Source organism: Ailuropoda melanoleuca, chromosome 12 (assembly GCF_002007445.2).
Source record: "Ailuropoda melanoleuca isolate Jingjing chromosome 12, ASM200744v2, whole genome shotgun sequence".
NCBI classification, from domain to species: domain Eukaryota; kingdom Metazoa; phylum Chordata; class Mammalia; order Carnivora; family Ursidae; genus Ailuropoda; species Ailuropoda melanoleuca.
In genome coordinates, this window is record NC_048229.1 from 51,729,002 (window position 1) to 51,751,173 (window position 22,172).

The following is a 22,172-nucleotide window of genomic DNA, read 5'->3' on the forward strand; positions in this document are numbered from 1 at the left end:
TAAAAAAAAAAAAGTCTAAATATACTATCAAAGGGTAGATTCTATACCATATCGTGCTTCTTGTTCAAAAAGAACTTGAGAAATGCTGGAGGGAAAAAAAAAAAACCCAAGAAAAAACAGGCCATAATATACATACAACGGAATATTATTCAGCCTTTTAAAGAAGTACAATTCTGACACATTTTTGTCCACATAATTTTGAGGAAATTATGCTCAGTGAAATAACCCGATCACAAACAAATACTGTATGATTCTACGTAAATCAGGTATCTAGAATAGTCAAATTCATAGAAAGAGAAGGTAGAATGGTGGTTGCCGGGGGTGGCAGGGGTGGGGAGAAATGAGGAATTTTTTATTGGTGTGTGGTTTCAAATTTGCAAGATGGAAAAGAGAGTGGTTGCACAATGTGAATATACTTAAAAGTACAGAATTGTACACTTAAATATAGTTAAGGTGGTAAATTTTTTGTTATTTATGTTTTACCACAATTAAAAATAAAAAATATTTTTACATAGGCCATAAACTCAGTGTCCAGATAACCAATGTTGCCATTTTTTAAAAAGATTCACATAAGATTTTTTAAAAGGACAAAAACAGTGCCTGCCTTATATAGCATTCCCTCTTCCCAACCCAAAAAGAAAAATTTGTCCATTCTATGAAGATTTATTGCTATTCATTATGTTTTAGATACTGTTGAATAAGTACCAGGGTTACATCAAATAAAAATTTTTGACCTAGAACTTTTATTTTATGGGAAGCGTAGGCTTTAAACATGATAAATATGTAAAATATATAGAATGTTAGCTAATACTAAGGTAGAAAAATAGGGGCGCCTGGGTGGCACAGCGGTTAAGCGTCTGCCTTCAGCTCAGGGCGTGATCCCGGCGTTGCGGGATCGAGCCCCACATCAGGCTCCTCCACTATGAGCTTGCTTCTTCCTCTCCCACTCCCCCTGCTTCTGTTCCCTCTCTCGCTGGCTGTCTCTATCTCTGTTGAATAAATAAATAAAATCTTAAAAAAAAAAATACTAAGGTAGAAAAATAAAGCAGGGAAGGGGAATATTCAATGGTGAACAGGAACTGATGACGTTTTAGAGAGGGTGGTCAGGAATGGCCTCATTGAGAAAGTTACTTTCGAGAAAAGAACTGAATGAAATGAAGGAAGAATGTACGTACCAAGTACAAAGGCCTTGAGAAAGGAATATATCTGACTTTTTTTTTAATTAAAAATATTGTTAAATTTAATTTTTAAAAAATGTGTTACGTGTACAGTTTAGTGGCATTAATTCCACTCACAATATTGTGCAACCATACTACTATCTTCCATTTTTTCCCACTCCCCCAAACCGAAACTACTCATTAAGAAATAATTCCTTATTTTTCCCTCTCCCCAGTGTCTGGTAGTATTTAATTTTTTTATCTCTATAAATTTACCTGTTCTAGGTATTTCATATAAGTGGAATCATACAGTATTTTCCCTTTTGTGTCTACTTACACTTGCATAATGTTTTCAAGGTTCACCCACGCCGTAGCATGTATCAGAACTTTATCCCCTTTTCACAGTAGGGTAACATTTCATTTTAGGTGTCTGCCAGATTTTGTTCATTCATCTGTTGATGGACACTTGGGTTGTTTTTGAACTTTTGGCTATTGTGGATAATGCTACTATGAACGTTTGCATATAAATATTTGAGTCCCTGTTTTTAATTCTTTTGGGTGTAGAGCATATAGGAGTAGAATTGCTGGGTTATATGGTAATTCTGTGTTTAACTTTTTGTGGAACCACTGCACTTCTCCATAGTGGCTGTGCCATTTTACATTACCAGCAGCAATGTATGAGATGGCCAATTTTTCCACAACCTTTCAAATACTTGTTATTTTTCATTTTAAAAATAATATTCTTAGTAGTTGTGAAGTGATACCTCATTGTGATTTTGATTTGCATTGTCCTAATGACCGATGTTGTTTATTGGCCATTCCTGTATCTTCTTTGGATAAATGTATATTGAAGTCCTTTGACCATTTGTGTGTAAGTTAGGTTGTTTATCTTTATAGTAGTGAGTTTGTAGGAGTTCTTTATAAATTCTGGATATTAAACTTTTATCAGATATATGATCTGCATATATTTTGTCCCATTCTATGGGTTATCTTTTTACTCTCTTGATAGTATTCTTTGGTGCGTAACTTTTTAATTTTTATGAAGTCCAATTTATGTTTTTTTTTTCTTTCGTTACCTGTGTTTTTGGTTATATTTAAGAAACCATTGCTAGTCCAAAATCATGAAGATTTGCCCCTACGTTTTCTTCTAATAGTGTTACAGTTTTACCTCTTAAATTTAGATCTTTGATTTATTTCTGTTGATTTTTTTTTTTATGGTATAATATTCTTTTGCAGGTGGCTATCTAGTTTTCCCAACATCAGTTGTAGAAGAGACTGTTTTCTCCCCATTGAATGTTTTTGGCACCCTTGTCAAAAATCAATTGACCATGTGAGGGTTTATTTCTGGGCTTTCTGTTCCATTGGTCTATATGTCTATCCTTATGTCAATAACATTGTTTTGATTACTGTAATTTTGTAGTAAGTTTTGAAAGTGGGAAGTGTGGGTCTTCCAACTTTGTTCTTTTTCAAGATTGCTTTGGCTATTCTGGGTACTTTGGAATTCCATATGAATTTTAGGATGAGTTTTTCTGTATATGCAAAAAAATCATTGGGATTTTGATAGGAATTGCATTGAATGTGTAGATTGCTTTGGGCAGTATTGTTGTCTTAACAACATTAAGTCTTTCAATCCATGTACACAGGATGTCTTTCCATTTATTTAGATCTACTTAAATTCCTTTTAGCACTGTTTTGTCTTCAAAATGATATACAGTCTTCAGTGTACACATCTGAAATGTCCTTTGTTAAATTTATTCCTGAATTTTTATTTTTTTTAATGTTATCGTAAATGGAATTTTTTAACTTATTTCCTTTTCGGAACGTTGATTGCTGTCTTAAAGAAATACAACTGATTTTTCTGCATAGATTTGTATCCTAGAATTTTGCTGAATTTGTTTATTAGCTCTAGCAGTTTGCGCACACATGTGCGTTTGTGGATGCTATTTACAGTTTTCTACGTATAAGATCATGTTATCTGTGAACAGACATAATTGTACTTCTTCCTTTCTAATTTAGATGCCTTTTCTTTTCTTGCCTATTTTGTCTGGCTGGATCTTTCAGTACTGTATTGGATAGTAGAGTTGAAAGTGAGCATCCTTGTCTTGTTCCTGATCTTGGGGCAAAAGCTTTCGTTCTCTTACCATTGAGTTTGATGTTAGCTCTAAGTTGTTCATACATGGCCTTTATCATGTTGAGGAAATTCCTTTCTATTCCTATTTTATTCAGTGTTTTAATCATGAAAGGGTGTTGGAAGGGTGTTAGATTGTGTCAAACGCTTTTTTTGCTTTTTCCTTTATTCTGTTAATGCAGTATATTACATTGGTTTTTGTATGTTAATTACCTTTACATGCCTAGGATAATTCCCACTTGTTCATATAATATACTGTATATGTACGTATGTGTATATGTATAATATGCTGCTGGATTTGGTCTGCTAGTATTTTGTTGACAATTTCTGCATCTGTTTTCATAAGAGATATTAGACTTTAGTGTCTTGTTCTGTTTTTTTGGTTTTGGGTTTTTTCCCTTGTGATATCTTTGGCTTCGTTATCAGGGTAATGTTAGGTTCACAAAATAAGTTAGAGAGTACTTCTGACTTCTCACTTTTGTGGAAGAATTTGAGAAGAATTGGTGTCAATTCTTTAAATATTTGGTAGAATTCACCATTAAAACCGTCTGGTCCAGGGCTTTTCTTTGTTGGAAGGTTTTTGATTATGGATTCAATCTTATTTGTTTTAGGTTTATTTAGATTTCTGCTTCTTTTCTAATCAACTTTGGTAGCTTCTGTGACATACAGTTTGTCCATTTCATCTAAGTTTATCCAATTTGTTGGTGTGCAATTACTCATATTATTCTTATAATAATATTCTTCTATAAAAAGGACTTACTATTCTTAAAAGGGCCTATATAGTCCTTATATAGACTTGTAAAGTCTGTATTGTAAAGTAAAAGTTTATATTAATATCCTTTTTTGATTCTGTTTTTACTAATTTGGATCTTCTGTCTTTTCTTAGCCAGTCTAGTTAAAGATTTGTCAGTTTTGTTGATCTTTTCAGAGAACTAGTGTTAAATTTCATTGATTTTCCTCTGTTGTTTTTCTCTTCTTTATTTCATTTATCTCCACTCTAATCTTCATTCTTTCTTTCTTTCTCCTTCCTTTGGACTTAGTTTGCTTATTTCCTTAAGGTGTATAGTTAGATTATCAATTAAATGTTTTTTAATGTAGTTGTTTATGAGTTTCTCTTAGAGCATTGTTTTTGGTTTATCTCATAAGTTTTGCTATGTTGTGTTTTCAGTTTTATTCATCTGAGGGAATTTTGTAGTATTGCTTTATTCTTTAGATAGGATTTTTCACATTTCAATAAGATGGAAATATTTTGCTTGTAGCTTTGAAAAGAGAAGCTGTAAGGGAGACCTTAGTCTTCAAGAATTTGAAGGTTGTCATAATTAGGTTATTTTAAACAATCTCGAAGTAGATGCCTAGGAAGGCAGGAGGAAAATTGAACTTTTAAAAAACTTTTTAACAGGTATTCAAGTATAGTTTGAATACCTTAACAGGAGTTCTAGAAGTTCATAGACCATTTTTTTTTTTAACAAAGAAATGGTGAATTCAGATTTGCCAGCTTTTTATTTTGCCAAGTAAGGATATTCCTCCTCCTCCTCCTCCTCCTCTTCTTCTTCTTCTTCTTCATCTTCTTTTTAAGATTTTATTTATTTATTTGACAGAGAAAGCATGAGAGTGCAAGCAGAGGGAGGGGCAGAGGGAGAGGGAGAAGCAGACTCCCCGCTGAGCAGGGAGCCCCATGTGGGACTCAATCCCAGGACCTTGGGATCATGACCCCAGCTAAAGGCAGACACTCAACTGACTGAGCCACCCAGGCGCCCAAGTAAGGATATTCTTTAAAATGACAGATATCTCCTGTCATTATTATTTTAGTCTTTAAAAAATGTTTCTGGGTACAACTTAAGTGTTTTGGTCACTGCCATTGAGATGGTTGCTATTTGCTATCTTAAAATAACTTCAAATGTTAATAGCCACCAGGGATAATAATTTTACCACGGTAAAAATGTTAGTCAAGTGTTAACACCAGAGAAGAAATTTTAAACAGTGAAATAGCTCCCTGTTGCCTCTAGGATAAAGTCCAGATTTCTTAACATGGCTGATTTAAAGCCTTGGATAATCTGACTGCTGCCTGCCTCGAGATCTCTGGCTACTACAATGCTCTGGCTACACTACACTATTGAGTAGTTCCTGAAATGCTATGCACTCCCTCACCTCTGGGCATTTCTTGAGTTCTCACTGTGCTCTTAACAGTTTTAGGAATAATGCAAGAGAGTGAGGGGATTGTAAAAGACCTGTTTCCTATCCTAATAGGGATTACTGCTTCCTTTATTTAGTACTTTATAATTCCCCTTTGAGGTAGACAGGACTGTAGTTAATAGTTTATGTTGCTATTTTTGTTTGTTTGTTTGTTTTCCAGATGAAAACAAATAGTATATGATCTTCTCAAAGTCCTACAGCAAGGAGGTAGAAGAGCCAAGACTCAGGTCTGTGTTGTTTTTTTTTTTTTAAAGATTTTATTTATTTATTCGACAGAGACAGAGACAGCCAGCGAGAGAGGGAACACAAGCAGGGGGAGTGGGAGAGGAAGAAGCAGGCTCCTAGCGGAGGAGCCTGATGTGGGGCTCGATCCCGTAACGCCGGGATCACGCCCTGAGCCGAAGGCAGACGCTTAACCGCTGTGCCACCCAGGCGCCCCATCAGGTCTATGTTTTGTTTTGTTTTGTTGTTTTGTTTTTATTTAAGTATCATGTTCTTTCTAATTCCTATGCAGTCATTCACTGATTTAGCAGAAATTTATTATGTGCCTACTGTTAGGCAACGTACTTAGGATACAAAGATGACAATGGTGTTCCTTTTCTCCAAGGGTATGCAGCCTAGTGGGGAGAAAAGAAAAATATACTACATTATTATAATGGAGTGTTATCTGTAGTATGCAGGTTACAAGACAGACAGTTGAGTCAGAAGAGGCCTTCTGTAGGAGGTGAATCTGAAGCTGAATTTTCCCCAAGTGTAATTTGAAATAGCTATGGGTAGCTCATAAACAAAGTAAAAATTAATGTAGCACAAACTTAATACTGTACAGAAATCCTGAGGAGATGACTAATAGAAAAGTGAATAATTTGGTAGGGCTTGATGCTGCTTTTATTAAATGGGATGAAACTCTTAATGTGTAGAGCTTACTGGAAAGCCTAATTCATTTAGTAGAAAAATACTGAGGGATTTATTTGGAAAATACAGAGATGTCTTGGAGAAAAAGCAACTATTAGACATTCAGGAAGTCAATTTACCACTAAAGTAAGTTTATATATATATAAATCCTGCTTGGGAACATGTTCAATGATTTTATTTTTACTCTGAAGGCCCAGTTCAAATGTCGCCTCATCTCTATGCCTTTACCCATCTTTTCCAGAAATAATTAATTGTGATCTAATATTACATTGTGCTGTGTACACATCTCTGCTAAGGCATACATCTCTACTTGTTTACGTGTTTTCTTCCCCTTTGGATTATGAGCTTCGGGAAGGCAGGGATTCTGTTCTATTGATGTACAATCCTCATGTCATTGGAATCGATAAATGTAGAAATGAAGATCGAGAAGTAATCTTATTTTGATTCTAAATACTCCTCTCAACTTTAAAAGAATTCTGTCCCCCAAATATTTTTATTTTACTGTACTGGATCGATAAGGTCCCTACAGCAGTGCTCCAGCTTCCATTTCTGCCTTTCCTTTCTACTTTTCTCCGTTTGCATGCCCGCTGCAGTAGTCATCCCCTTCCCTAAATCCGTACTTCCTCCCTTCCTGCCTTGCTCCTTCTTTATTCCTGAAGTCTTTGGCCTTCCCTTCCAGTCCCTTTAGAAGACTCCCTCAAATGCAAACTGTTCCAAGAAGCTTTTCCTGAATAACTTGCCAAGTATGTTCTCTTCTCTTTATAAATTATCTTATAGATGAGCTTGTACCTCTCTTAGGCCACAATTACGATATTTTATTCAATATATAATGTGCTTTTCTTGTGCATTACCCCCTGCCTCATCCATTTAGATTCTGAACTTCCTGAGGGCAGAAACTTTTGTAGTTTCTGCAAAGTTGTTTTGGCAGTAATGGACAGTCCATAAGTATTTGCTTGATTAAATAGCAAGTTAAAATTAGATTGACGTGATATTTTCATAAAGCTAGAAAATGGTTCCTTTACAGAATGAATTACAACAATAGATCTTTAAGTGGAACTTACATGAGCATTGTGTAATTGTAGAATAAACTGTTAAAATAAAAAAATATGGCTTTATGAGATTTTATGGGCATTTTTTCATAGTTCGCCTTTAGTCTATTTCTATAACTGAGGTCGACTACTTACAAATATCTTGTCACATACAGAATGTGTATCTTCTTAGTGTTGGTATCTATATTCATTTTCTTAATCATAAGATGTTCCTTTTTTTTTTTTTTAAAGATTTTATTTATTTATTTGACAGAGATAGAGACAGCCAGCGAGAGAGGGAACACAAGCAAGGGGAGTTGGAGAGGAAGAAGCAGGCTCATAGCGGAGGAGCCTGATGTGGGGGCTCGATCCCACAACGCCGGGATCACGCCCTGTGCCGAAGGCAGACGCTTAACCGCTGTGTCACCCAGGCGCCCCCATAAGATGTTCCTCTTATGTACTGACTTAAAAGTCAGCACAAGTAACATGTATTGATAATGTGCTGTTTACATTTCCAAATTCCTCTTCCAAGATCGGTTATTACTCATCATCTAAGTGCCTGGAAGTTCTTTATCAATAAATGTTTATTGGATGAGAAAACAGCAAAATTGTTTTCTTAATTAAAATTTTTACTTCTCCCTTATTTTAGGTAAGCCTCAGGTTACATAAATGTAGAAAACACTGCCTTAGCACAGTCTACCATCATGTATAAAAATTCAAGGACTATACCAGTTCTTTCCTCTATGGACTATTACTGCTCTGATACATCATATATTTATTTCCAGAGCAGACTCCTAAAAATTCTTTAACTGTTTTTTAAGAATAAATGTATAAGCATGTAGTAAATCTGTATAAATTCAGAATATTTTATGTTTATGTTTAAGTTCACTGTTAATCACAATAAATAGAAATATATGAATTAATGTCATATCCTTCCAATAATTTACTTTCAGCATTCAGTTGAGCAGTAGATTTTTATAGTTGTAGGTTCTGAATTCTTGAAGTAATACATTCTAATTATTCAAGAAATCACTTTAATCATTCTAGGAAGCATATTTTTTCCACTTTTAATATCTCTGAAATTGGGCAGCACCTGAGTGGCTCACTCAGTTAAGCATCTGACTCTTGGTTTCAGCTCAGGTTGTGATCTCAGGGTTGTGAGATTGAGCCCTGCGTTGGGCTCCACACTCAGTGTGGAGTCTGCATGAGATTCTCTCCCTCCCTCTCTCCCTCTCCCTCCACTCGCTCCCTCTCCCTCTCAAATAAATTAATAAATCTTAAAAAAAAAAATCTCTGAAATTGGGATGTGTCTCAGTCAGTATCTGTCTGCCATGTGGTAGTCATGGAGTACTTGTCTGTGCGTCCACATACTTAGTCATAGTTATTTATATTGCCATCAGCGATTGGGCTATGTACATTACTACTACACATGTTTGTTATTTAAAATGTCTTTTTTTTTTTTTTTTTAAGTAGGCTCCACACCCAGCACAGAGCCCAACACAGGGCTCGAACTCACAACCATGAGATCAACCTGAGCTGAGATCAAGAGTTGGGCACTGAACCCAGGTGCTCCTAAAATGTCTTTTATTTACTTATTTATTTTTTAAGATTTTATTTATTTATTTGACAGAGAGAGACAGCCAGCGAGAGAGGGAACACAAGCAGGGGGAGTGGGAGAGGAAGAAGCAGGCTCCCAGTGGAGCAGGGAGCCTGATGTGGGGCTCAATCCCGGGACCCTGGGATCACGCCCTGAGCCAAAGGCAAACACTTAACGACTGAGCCACCCAGGTGCCCCTAAAATGTCTTTTAAAAAAATACACTATTTTTCAGTATTTAACCAAAAAGTTATTGATTATGCAGAGAGGTACAGAAACAGAGTAGCAGAGCATAAATTTAATATTAGTGAAGCAAGTATTTGTTGTTGAAGTAATGGCAGCAATTCACATTTACTTACAGAACAACGATCAAGTATTTTATGGACCAAGCACAGTACCTCAAATCCAAATCCTTTGGAATAAGACTAAGTCTAAAAACCTTAGAAATGGTAGAGTGCCATAGTTTAACTGGCAGCATTTTTTTTTTTTTTACATTATATCAACTAATGATGTACCTCATATTTGATGACATACTGGATTTGCTAACTTTCATTGTATTTCTTTTTTTGTGTGTTCCTCTTGATAAATAATCATACAACCATGTAAAAGCATAAGACATTGCTTTCCTGATTAATAACTTACACATACATGCATGTTCCCTAGTCTGGAGTCTGAAGTGGAAACTAAGATACGTTCCAGAGAAGTGATTTAACCTATCTTATATTTTGCTAATGGCCTTGTTCAGTTCAGACCAGATAGCCTTTCATCTGCTCTCTTAATTATAAAATCTGGAAAAATAACTTTTTTTGTATTTTACTTCTTCTAAAATCATATATTTGTTAAAGGACTTAGATACATACCATTGCGATTGATAATAAGTGAGTTTCCAGTTAAAATTAACATTGACTTTGGTAGTTTTTCTTGGAATTTTTCAAAAGTATTTCTACATTAAAATAGTGAGCATTTTGTTAGGAAATTTCTATTTCCTAATATGGACCTCCCAAAATAGAAGTCCTGGAAAAGTTTCTTAGACCTTTGCTAATGTTTAATTAAACTAATATGTAGAGCAACAGGAACCTTCATTCGTGGTTCTCTAGGGAAGACAGGAGGGCAGAGCCATAAATCACCTTTCTTAAAAATGTTTGGAATGATACAGGCCTGGAACAAAATTAGCTAGCCATTTCATATTAACAAGCAACCTATTAGATCCTTTCCACACATAAATTGTGTGTGTGTGTATACATATATTCATGTAAATGTAATCATTTTTTCTCTTCAGACTATCATAAGACTAATTCATTGCTTAGCTCAAACTGCTGTTTATTTTTGCCTCAGGTTGATTGTCACCACACATTTATTTACACAGTTTAGTAAATAAGCAATATTTATATTCCAGATGATTTAATGGGGCAAGGGGGAGATTTAGGGACAAAGTAATGAATACGACCATTAACAGGAAGGTCCTTGCTTTTGCTACATGAATATCTAAATCAGTTAGCTGTCAGGAAGACTGATCTTCCATGTAGATGAGCAACAGAACCGTGGTAACAATATGTGGGAACATCCCCAACGTATCACCTGTCTGCACTGTCTGTCAGCTGACCAGATGGCTAACTCATCTCATTTGGCCCAGTTTAACATGATCTCATACAATTGTTGTTGTTCTTTCTTTAAAAGATTTTATTTATTTGAGAGAGAGAGAGTGAGCGGGAGGGAAAGGGAGAGAGAATCTGAAGCCGACTCCACACGGAGCGCAGAGCCCGACACTGGGCTTAATCCCATGACCACGAGATTGTGACCTGAGCTGAAACCGAGAGTCAGATGCCCAACTGACCGAGCCACACAGGCACCCCTTCAATTGTTCTTCTTGATGTATTTCCACATATACTGTATGAAACAATATTTATCTGCTCAAGAGGTCTAAAGCAAAATATCACAACGCACTAATCTGAGAAGATCTGATGTCATCTATCTTAACAAGACATTACTTTGAAGTGTAATACATATATATATTTTAAACATGCCAGAGCTGCTGGGAAATGATGGTCATTTCGTGGTATAGGCGAGAGTCTGACATACCATTCTAGAGTTACATTCTGTCATCAAAATATATGAACTTCAGTGGCACCTGGGTGGCTCAGTCGGTTGAGCATCTGACTCTTGGTCTCGGCTCAGGTCTTGATCTCACAGTTGTGAGTTCGAGCCCTACATTGGGCTCCGCACTAGGTATAGAGCCTACTTAAGAAAATATATATGTGTATATATGTGTGTGTGTGTGTGTACATATGTATATATGAACTTGAAAGTGAAGTAATATGCATTGTTACTTTCAAATGCATACAGTCATGTCCCATGCACCAGCATTTTTTTCCTTGAGGGAATATTAATGAGCTTTTTGCAATTTTTTAATCATTCTACCAAAAAATACTGTATACTGAGATTGTGTTTTTTAAATCATATGTAAACCTTGTAGAACTGTAATGAATACTCATCATTAAACTTTGTTTTTCTTATTTTCCTAGGATTCTGACACTTTATGACATGTCATTATCTAGAGCAATAATGGACATTGACCTGTTTCGGATTAGTTGATGACCTTTGGAAATGATCCAATAATATCCACCACACAGAAGCTGAATATACTTCATTTGGTGAATAGCCCAGATTGTCACTGGATTTTTCAAGATGACAGATCCAATGATGGACTTTTTTGATGATGCCAATCTTTTTGGTGAGACCTTAGAAGGTTTGTCAGATGATGCATTTGTACAGCCAGGACCTGTTTCACTCGTTGATGAATTGAACTTGGGTGCAGAATTTGAACCTTTGCACATAGACTCACTGAACCATGTACAAGGTACTCCAACACATCAGAAGATAACTGATTATGAGCAGTTAAATCAGTTTGATTCAATGAAATTTCACCAAGTCAATCAGCCTTTTGGTAGCCCAGCTGAACATGTGTTATCTCCACACTCTCAGTTTAATTGTTCTCCGATCCACCCCCAAAACCAGCCCAATGGTTTGTTTCCAGATGTAGCAGATGGCAGTCCAATGTGGGGCCATCAGACAGCTACCAGCATTTCCAATCAAAATGGGTCTCCTTTTCACCAACAAGGACATTCTCACTCTATGCATCAAAATAAAAGCTTTGTGGTACACCATGACTTTGCCTTATTTCAGGCTGGTGAGCAACAAACACAGTGCACTTCACTACGCTCACAACAAAACAGAAATAATCTTAACCCAGGGCAGAATTCTCTCAGCCAGTCTAAAAATTTTATGGATGTTAATGTTTCCGGTCCACACAGAGTCAGTGTTAACCACCCATCACAAATCCCTAATGCATCTACGTCACAACAGTCTCTTTCAATGCAGCAATTTTCCCAAACGTCAAATCCTTCAGTTCACTTCCTCAAGTGTAGCAGTCATCAAGAAGGGAATTTCAATGGACCCTCTCCAAATATGACTTCTTGTTCTGTCAGTAATTCACAGCAGTTTTCTTCACATTATTCCTTTTCCAGTAATCACGTCTCACCAAACAGTCTTCTGCAGGCCTCTGCAGTACTTGCACCTAATCATACAAATCAGACTTTATCTGATTATACCGGAAGTAACTCCTTTTCACCTCATCGGGGAATCAAGCAAGAATCCACTCAGCATATGCTAAATCCCAATACATCGTTGAATTCAAATAATTTCCAAATGTTGCATTCATCACATCCTCAGGGTAATTATAGCAATTCAAAATTATCTCCTGTGCACATGAACTTCCCAGATCCTGTTGACTCAGGAACTCAAATGGGCCATTTCAATGATCACGTGGAAACTAATGGCTTTTCATCTTTAGAAGAGAATTTACTTCATCAAGTGGAGTCTCAAACTGAGCCATTCACAGGACTTGACCCAGAAGACCTCCTCCAGGAGGGTCTTCTTCCCCAATTTGATGAGGCAGCATTTGGACAAGATCATTCAAGTCATGTGTTAGATCATGACCTTGAACGGCAGTTTACTTCACATCTTGTAACTCGGCCTTCGGATATGGCTCAAACACAGCTGCATAGTCAGGCTCGGAGTTGGCACTCTTCACTTTCCAATCATCAGCATTTACATGACAGAAATCGCCTATATTTACAGCGACAGGTATGTGGCTCTTTTATTTTGGCAATTTGGGATAGGATGGGCTTTTTTTTTTTTTTTTTTTGAGTTAATTTTATGTGAGACATATCCAGGATTTCTCAAACTTAGGCATATTTTGACATAGTTTCTATTGCTTTAACAGTCTTATATTGAAAGTGACTTATTGATGTACCCAAAGCAATACATTAACTTCTATATTTAGAAAATTACAAGGTTTAAGACCTTTTTTGTAACTTTCAATTATAATTGCCCTTAACAGAATGATTTATTACCAAAAATGGAAACTTAACCATAATTAAAAGATAAACAGTAGACTGGGAACATTTTATCACAAATATTCCTATAAAGAGCTTGTATAAATTGATAAGCAAATTTTTAGGACTTTACTTGGTAACTAAATAAAGCATAGGAGTTGGAATTCACAAAAGGGTAAGTTGAGTTAGTAAACAGAACATTGCAAATAATATGCAACTTTAATAATTCAATATGCAGCATGGTTTTATTTTTATGTATTAGAAAAAAATTTTTGTTAATCTTAATGCTGGCAAATTTATGGTGCAATTGGAACTTATATAGCTTTGTTACTTGATACAAATATTTTGGAAAACAGTTTGATGGTGAATTTGAATATAAAAATACTTTATTACAATAACCCAAGCATAGCAAAAGTAATATACCCAAAGATATTTATCTTATCTTATCCTGTCTATACAGGACAACTGGAAGCATCATAGTTTATTATCATAGCATGTTAGATGGACTGCTACAGGCATTAAAAAGTTTAAAGACTAACACTGACAATACGTTAGTGATGGAGGAAAAGCATAATTCAAAATTAAGATCACAGTAAAGTGGTTAAGAGTACAGGCTCAGGTACCAGACTACCTGGGTTAGAATCTTGACTACTGTTACTTGTTAGCTGTGTGACTTTTAGCTAGAGAATTTCATTCTGTCTCATTTGCCTCATCTTGTAAATGTGATATACTAACAGGATCTACTTAATAGGGCTTTGATAAGGATTAGAAGGGTTATAATATGTGAAAGTACTGAGAACTGTGCCTAGCATATAGTAAGCACTTAATGTTTTTATAATTATACTTTTTTTCATAGCAGTATGAAAATATGAATATGGAAAAAATATTAAAAGATAGTTTTAGGGTAGTGCAATTATACTTTACTTTGTTTTCTATAGTTATTGTCATGTTACTATGTTGTTTCTATAATAAAAATGGATTTAATGTAATATTTTATCATTTGTCTGAATCTTATTAAATTAAGAATTCCTAAAATGCTTCAGTACCTTGGTTACCTGTGAGATCTGGTGGACAGTGTAATATATCACAGTACTTGAAATTAAACATTTAGGGACCATTTATTCATCTCAAAGCCTTGAAATGTTTGAAGAAGATAAAATCTTTATCTTTTCCTTTGGCTTGATTTTATTCCTGCTTCAAATGGTATTTTCAGTACATTTTTTGAAATGTCTAGATAGATTTTAAGATATTTAAAAGGCACTCTTAAACCCTCCCTCCTCTTTTGTGGCCTGAGTAGCATATTATGATTTTGCTCCCTCTACTGGAAGAGGATAAAGCATCTTCTTTAGAAGGACCCTGGGAAAAACCTGTACTGCTTGAACCTAGGGTCATCTATCCACTTAATACCTAGATTTCTGACTGGTTGGAACTAGTCATTTTGTGTAGCTTATGCTTGAAGATGTGAAGCCTGAAATTTATTTACTTTATACTTTTATTTTTCCAGGGCCTTTTCATCATTTTAGTTTTTCTTTAATTCATGTTTTCCTAAACATGTTCTACTGGCTTTAAAAGAAGTTATAAATTTGGAATGAATAAAGGATAATTATAAATAAAGTAGTTCTCACTGCTAGCATGTAGATGGCATTATCTGAGAGAAATTTTTTTTAGACCCATCCTAAGCAACCTTTCATAAATCATCTTATTCTACTGATAAATTAATAAGGCTTTATTTAAACGTACTTACCTTTTTTTTTTCCAGTGTTTGTTTTGTTTTGCTAACTTCTTGTTCTTTATGTTAGATGTTCAAAAACAGATAAAAGGCAGTTGGCTTGGGATACTTTTTTGACTTGTTGGAAAACTATTCTCAAGTTTACTGTTATTTCTTAGTGTTAAGAATGATAATTGGAGGGGCGCCAGGGTGGCACAGCGGTTAAGCATCTGCCTTCGGCTCAGGGCGTGATCCCGGCGTTATGGGATCGAGCCCCACATCAGGTTCCTCTGCTATGAGCCTGCTTCTTCCTCTCCTACTCCCCCTGCTTGTGTTCCCTCTCTCGCTGGCTGTCTCTATCTCTGTCAAATAAATAAATAAAATCTTTAAAAAAAAAAAAAAAGAATGATAATTGGAAATTGTTGATTGTGGGGGTAAAGAGGAGGGATGGATTTGGTAGAGAAGGTAGAGGATTATTATGATTGAGTTTTATGGATTGTATATAGGTTTTATATGTACTGAATTATAGGTCACATATCCTAAATATGTGAAATTCGAATGATTTAATATGTATAATATATCACAAATTTTGGCAGAGCTTCACAGATTTTTTGCCTTTGTAATTTTTGGAGTATTCTGGATGGTTATGGTTATTACATAGCAAAAATGTTATATTAATAAGGAGTTCTTCTTACATTATTATGGTCTTTCCCCAGATTCTATGGAAATAAATTTTTTTCTTTTAGGTTTGTTTTTTTTTTTAACTGTCTGTCTTAATTGCAGTAATTTCACTTCAGACTAAATTAGCATTGCTAAATATGTATAGATGTTAAGAGATTAAAAAATAAAGTGGCATAATTTCTAGTGTATCAAAATCAAAAAATGAGATACATTTTATTACAGCCAAAACAAGATATTCTTTAAACTACTGTGTGAACATTCAAGATGGCACTCTATTCAGAATTCTAGAAAGCTTCAATTAGAATGTTGGATATGTAAAGAATACTTCTAGGCCTTGCTTTTTTGTATTTCCCAACTGAGGCGGGGTGGTTGTGGAGATAATTTCAAATGTCTTAAAGTAAGTACTCTAAGTCTGTGTCACTCATTAAAAACAGTGAATATTGCTGAGAACATTTCTTCTATAATGGACTCTAGAATTTTACCACTAAAAAAGAGAAAAGAAAAAAGGTAAGAAGCTATAGCAAGTGTTCCTAAATTTAAGTGCTCACTAAACATAGTACAGAAAATATGAGCCTTGTTTTCATGTGTAATTTTTAAAGCAAAGGAATTTTGAGAAAAAAATACTATAAACTTTTCATTGCTCCCTTGTGACAAACACTTTCTGCTGTTTCGTAATACAAAATCTTGTATTTTTTGTCTTATTTGTGAAGTAGAAATAACATAGAGCATTATGTGATCTCTCAATGTTTACAAATTCAACTTAATGTAAAATTTCGATAGCAGAGAAAAATATGTGGGATAGCTGAAATAGCAATCAAAACAGAAAATAGAATTTTAGCATATACATAATGACACATAATTCCTTGTTGGCTAAAGTTGGAATCATTACAGTTCATGTTTTTGGCAAATGGCTTTTTAAACCTTCCAATTAATATGTTGCAGACATTTTTCACATCATTACCTATTTTTCTGAAAATAATTTTGAATGGCTGAGTAGTTTACCATTGTAAGGTTGCTAAGGTATCATGTAAAAAATAAGGTTGTTATTGAGATCTTGAAAAATCTGAATCAGGTTTAATTAAAATATCTTTATATTTTTCTTGCATATATTACCATAATAATCCAGTTTAAAGTAGGTGCACAGCAATAGCAAAAATTATAATTGCTAACACATAGAGCACTTAACTTTGTGCCAAGCACTATTCTAAGAACTTAACATATTAACACATTGATCCCTCACAACAGTCCTTTTATTTGGTTATAGTTATTTCCTTGAATTTCCATGGGAGGAAACTGAGGTGCAGAGGAGTTAAGTAGTATACCGCAAATCACACAGCCAGAATGGAGATAGCCAGTGGCCAAGACTAGATTCAAACCAAGTTTGATGCCATTATATGTGGTCCTAAGCACTTTCACTTTCCTTCAAAGTATGTTAATACATTGTAATATGTAGCAATAGTATACTAAATGATTTTTCCCTACTCACTCCCTCCTCCTTTCAAAAATCTATCCTGATGAGGCAAAAACTTGCTTTAGAATCTTTAAGTGGAAAAGAACATGCATCTCATGTTTTCTGGCTATATCGGAGAAACAACCCCGAAGCAAAGAGAAGTAGTTAACCGAAACAGCTATTGCTTCCTAAAGTGTCGAGACGTTTTTTTATAAAATTGTGTATAAGATCATAACAAATGCCCTAAAGGTAAACCTGATCATTATCTTCAAGTGTTTGAAGAACTTTAGAGGTCAGAAATAGGCCTACTAAGTGAAAGTCACAGAAAAGCAGACTATCGTGTGATATTAAGGAAGAAGTTTGAAATAAATCTCTTTCAACGAAAGCAGGTAAATAGAATGGTTCAGATGGATCACAGAAAGAAGTCCTATAGTGAGTGTAAAATGGACTACATTGATAGGTTCTTTTCAACTCTTAAGATTCTGTGGTTGTAATTTTGGGTTTTATTGCAGGACAGTATTGCCTATTTAGCTCCTGAGTGGTGATTACAAATAACGAAGAAAGGAAAAGAAATATGACAAGTTCTCTGCTATCCAGCAATATCAGGGATTAATTATAGATGAGTGAATTTTCCAGATAGTTGAAATATATTCTATTAAGCATGAAATTCTTTAATTATACGGCTCCCCCTCTGACCCCCAGAGGGCGATGGTGATGGTGGTAGAATGCTTGATTAGGAAAAGATTAAGAGAAATAGAGTTTTATAGGGAGGTCTTGGTATGTTCAAATGTGTAATAGTAAGAATCCCCACTTACTTAAAAATCTATTGGAACACATTAGATAGGTGAAAATTATCTTAAGCAGAAACATAGCTAATTTTGTATATAAGTAAAGTCGTTTTTAAAAAAGAGAGGAGGGGCGCCGAGGTGGCTCGTTCGGTTAAGCGTCAGACTCTTGATTTTGGCTCAGGTCATAATATCAGGGTTGTGGGATCAAACCCCTCTTGCACTCAGCACTGAGTCAGCTTGAGATTCCCTCTCCCCCGCCCCTCCCCCCATTCTCGTGCATGTGTGCTCTCCTCTAAAATAAATAAATAAATGAAATCTTTAAAAAGAGAGAGAGGAAAATCTATGTAAAACTAAAGCAAGGGATTCGCTGAATGTTGCTCATACTCATTGAACTCAGAGGATCCCAAGCTCTTTGCTAGGTTTTTTTTTTTTTCTTCCAGTGGTAACTATTCCTAAGTCAAAAAAGTAAGATATATGAACAATTAAAAAACTTGTTATTCCACTTATGCCCTAGGCACAAAGAAGAAAAAAAACTAAGGAATTTTTAGATTGTCTCCTTGAACTAATTAAAAATCTTATAAAATACCATCCTTCTATTTATCCGAGTTTACTTAAATCTATGCATTTGGCATGGTATTGCTTATAAGAAGTTTCACAATTCTTAGTTGTCTAAGCCAAAAACACAAAAGAGAAATTCTGTACAGGAATTTCCCATTTAGTTACTTCTTTTTTTCTCAGTTAAAGTGCACTAGTTTTTGGTTTTGACATTTCTGTCATGTCCTCAGGATTAAAATATTCTATTTGAGTGGGGAAATTTGTATATATTAGCTAGTTCTAAAATACAATCTTAATTATTAAACCATATACTATAACTTGTAGAAGACTTGAGCTCTGCACTGCCTGCCAAGAATCAGAGTAACAGAAACTCCAGTTCTTCACAGTAGCTTTAAGGCTATTGACCTCTAACATGCATACTTAAGGGTGAGAGGTGAACAGGAAGTGAATTCCAGGGGTGGGGAAGGCGCAGCAGTTGGTGAGAAATTTGTGGATTAGTGCAGTATGTGAAGAGCATGAGATGCAAGCCAAACTTCAAAGTAGGTCTAACAAAATTTTGTTGTATTTAATTTTATTGATGAGGTGCACTCCCAACTATTTTAGGACGACTCAGTCATTTGCTTATTCTTAATGTCTGAAATTGTGAACAATGCGTTAGAGCTCCTGAGCCATCAAACTTTAGACCTATTATGATAACATGAATACACAGTTGTTTTGGAGTATCTCAGTATGGGTGATCAGGTTTCTTCATTTGGGTATTTGGGCTGAGATTATTTTAGATTAAGGAAATATTTTAATACAATGCATTGTGGGTAACATATGAAAAGAGTAAGTGCATAGTTGGGAAGCTTGGACTGCAGTTGCAGTTAAATAAAATCTGGTAATTCGCTGTGCTCAACTATGCAAATAATACCTTGCACATTTATTATGCAAGTAATACCTTGAGAATTACAAAAGGAGAACAATCTTTAAAGCAAGGTTTTTTCCTACAGGTTTTCTTTTCAGGTTTGTGTACCGGAAGGCAGTACAAGTTTACATTGACCATTTCATGAAATCATAGGATTTTGGAGCTGGACAAGATTTGTATTTGTATTCTCAAATACAAAAAAAAAAAAAAAAAAGCAAAAACAGTATTAGATAAGTCATAACTTGCTTGCTAACTAATTAGCAGATTCCTTTCGTAGTTTAAACTCTACAGTGTTTTAAGAGTGATCAGAAATGAGAGTGATACCACACTGTGGGCAGACATTTACATTTACTGTGTTGTATTGTAAAATACAGTTATAACTGGTTGTCTCCAAGTTGAGAAATACATTAAGTTTGGGGATTTTTTGTTTGTTTGGTGTGTGTAGCTCTTAATGTGTCGTAAGTTTTTAACTATATCTTTAGTCTTAAAAAATGCACCCTTGTTGTTATTTGTCAAATGTAGGTATAAATTATATATACTGAATTTTACATAACATCTGTGTTTTGGAAATGTTACGTTTTTAATGCATTTATTTGTTCAGAATTTACCATATGTCTCCCAGGTATATGAGATTATGCTGGCCATGTGGTTGTGAAAATGAACAACATGGTCCTTTGCTTTTGAAGGTCTCACATTGAAAATTACATCATATTTTCCCATTGATCTATATTATAATTTCAGAGCTGTTCTCTTTTCATTTCTGATTCAGTTTTGTTGAACAGTGGTTTCCAGCACTTTCCCTTAGCCCTCCAGCTAGGTGACTTGGAATGAGTGATTTACAAAAAATTAATTTCCTTGATGTATCCTGTTTAAAGGAGGTGTTATAGTTTCTAGGTTAGCTCCTTGTTCCCTGACATCTTAGCAATCTGTCATCATTTGATTCTTCACATACATATAATAATGTATGTGCATATAATATACAACTGTTCAAGTCCAATTGGTTTTGTAAATGGCAGAGTCAAGAAAGCAGGCCCTTTTGAGCTTCTAATCTACTTAAATTTGTTACAAACTATTGCTAAAGTCTTACAAAACGGTGCTATGTATTCAACTTTGAGCACTGTTTTTTGTTTTTGTTTTGTTTTTTTTTAAAAAAGGCATAACTAGTTACTGAGAGATATATTATACTTACAAGACGATATTGCTAGATAAATATCCTAGGGCTTTTTTTCCCTAAAATACCTCAAATGAAAGTGAGACTTAGAAGTAATTTTTAAAAAATTAACATGGTAAACATTAAGAGTATGATTAGAGATAGAAATATTAATAACATTTGCATAGTATTTTGAAAAGTGGTTTTGTTAACGTTATTTGAGTCTTTTAGTAATAATGTGGGTTGTATGCAAGTTACTAATATTTCCCAGAATTTGCAGACCAAGTATTTAAAGTGTTGGGAGGGAAAACAACCTGTCTAAAATCAGACCACTACTGGGGCGCCTGGGTGTCTCCATTGTTAAGCGTCTGCCTTCAGCTCAGGGCTTGATCCTGGCGTTCTGGGATCGAGCCCCACATCAGGCTTCTCCGCTGGGAGCCTGTTTCTTCCTCTCCCACTCCCCCTGCTTGTGTTCCCTCTGTCTCTGGCTGTCTCTCTCTGTCAAATAAATAAAATCTTTAAAAAATAAAATAAAATAAAATCAGACCACTACTAACTGCTTACAGAAACAGCACGTGTTCCTTGAGCACCCATTTGTGTATCAGGTGCTGTGCTAAGTACTAAAAGTACAAATAGAGACTTCTAAGGCTAGGCCTGTACTTTTGTTATTTTACAAGAAAAAAAAATGGGTCCAAATCAACTTCAGCAATATTAGAAATGTCAGTGTTATGAATTTCTTCAGACCGTTTATTTTGAAATTATCATTTATTTTTTCTAACTTTTTATTTTGGAAAAGTAATTTAAACTTACAGAAAAGGTGAAAGAATAATACAGTGAACATCCATATTCCCATTCACATAGACTCACTAATTGTTAATTTTGCCACGTTTGCCTTCTTGTTTTTTTTTTTATTTTCAATAAAAGGTACTTTTACTAAGTGATAAAACTTAGCATCACCAGTAACAGGATATCATGACACTTTACCTCCAAATACTTTAACATGGCTGTCCTCAGAACAGGTATATTCTCCTACAAGAGTACAATCCTTTTATCACAATCAAGAAATTAACAGTAAATATCATGCTGTATAATCCAATACAATCCTATACAAATCCATACAATCCAAATTCAAATTTCTTAAATTATCCTGTAATATTCTTTAGAGATATTTGTTTTTATTTTATTTATTTTTTTTATTTTAGAGATTTTATTTATTTATTTGACAGAGAGAGAGACAGCCAGTGAGAGAGGGAACACAAGCAGGGGGAGAAGCAGGCTCATAGCGGAGGAGCCTGATGTGGGGCTCGATCCCAGAACACCGGGATCACGCCCCGAGCCGAAGGCAGACTCCCAATTGCTGTGCCACCCAGGCGCCCCAAAAGATGTTTGTTTTTAGATCCAGGATCCAGTCAAGAGCCAGGCAATGCATTTAGCTGTTCTGTCCCCCTGAATCTTTAACCTAATACAGATTTTCTGTGCCTTTTTTTTTTTTTTTAAAGATTTTATTTATTTATTTGACAGAGATA

At 35.0% G+C, this 22,172-nt stretch overlaps 1 protein-coding gene across 12 annotated transcripts in view; it reads left to right on the forward strand.

Moving 5' to 3' along the window:
* Positions 1–22,172, forward strand: part of CHD9 (chromodomain helicase DNA binding protein 9) — a 218,217-nt gene that overhangs the window by 62,297 nt on the left and 133,748 nt on the right. For 6 of the 12 annotated variants that reach the window (XM_011220466.3, XM_034638811.1, XM_034638810.1 and 3 more), the window contains 2 exons: positions 5,639–5,705; positions 11,536–13,156. In XM_011220466.3, the coding sequence (XP_011218768.1) occupies positions 11,699–13,156 (1,458 nt within the window). In that variant the 5' untranslated portion in view covers positions 5,639–5,705; positions 11,536–11,698. Of the gene's footprint in view, positions 1–5,638; positions 5,706–5,890; positions 5,923–8,961; positions 8,985–11,535; positions 13,157–22,172 lie in introns of those variants that run through there. The other 6 variants (XM_034638803.1, XM_034638804.1, XM_034638805.1 and 3 more) reach the window with 3 other exon arrangements.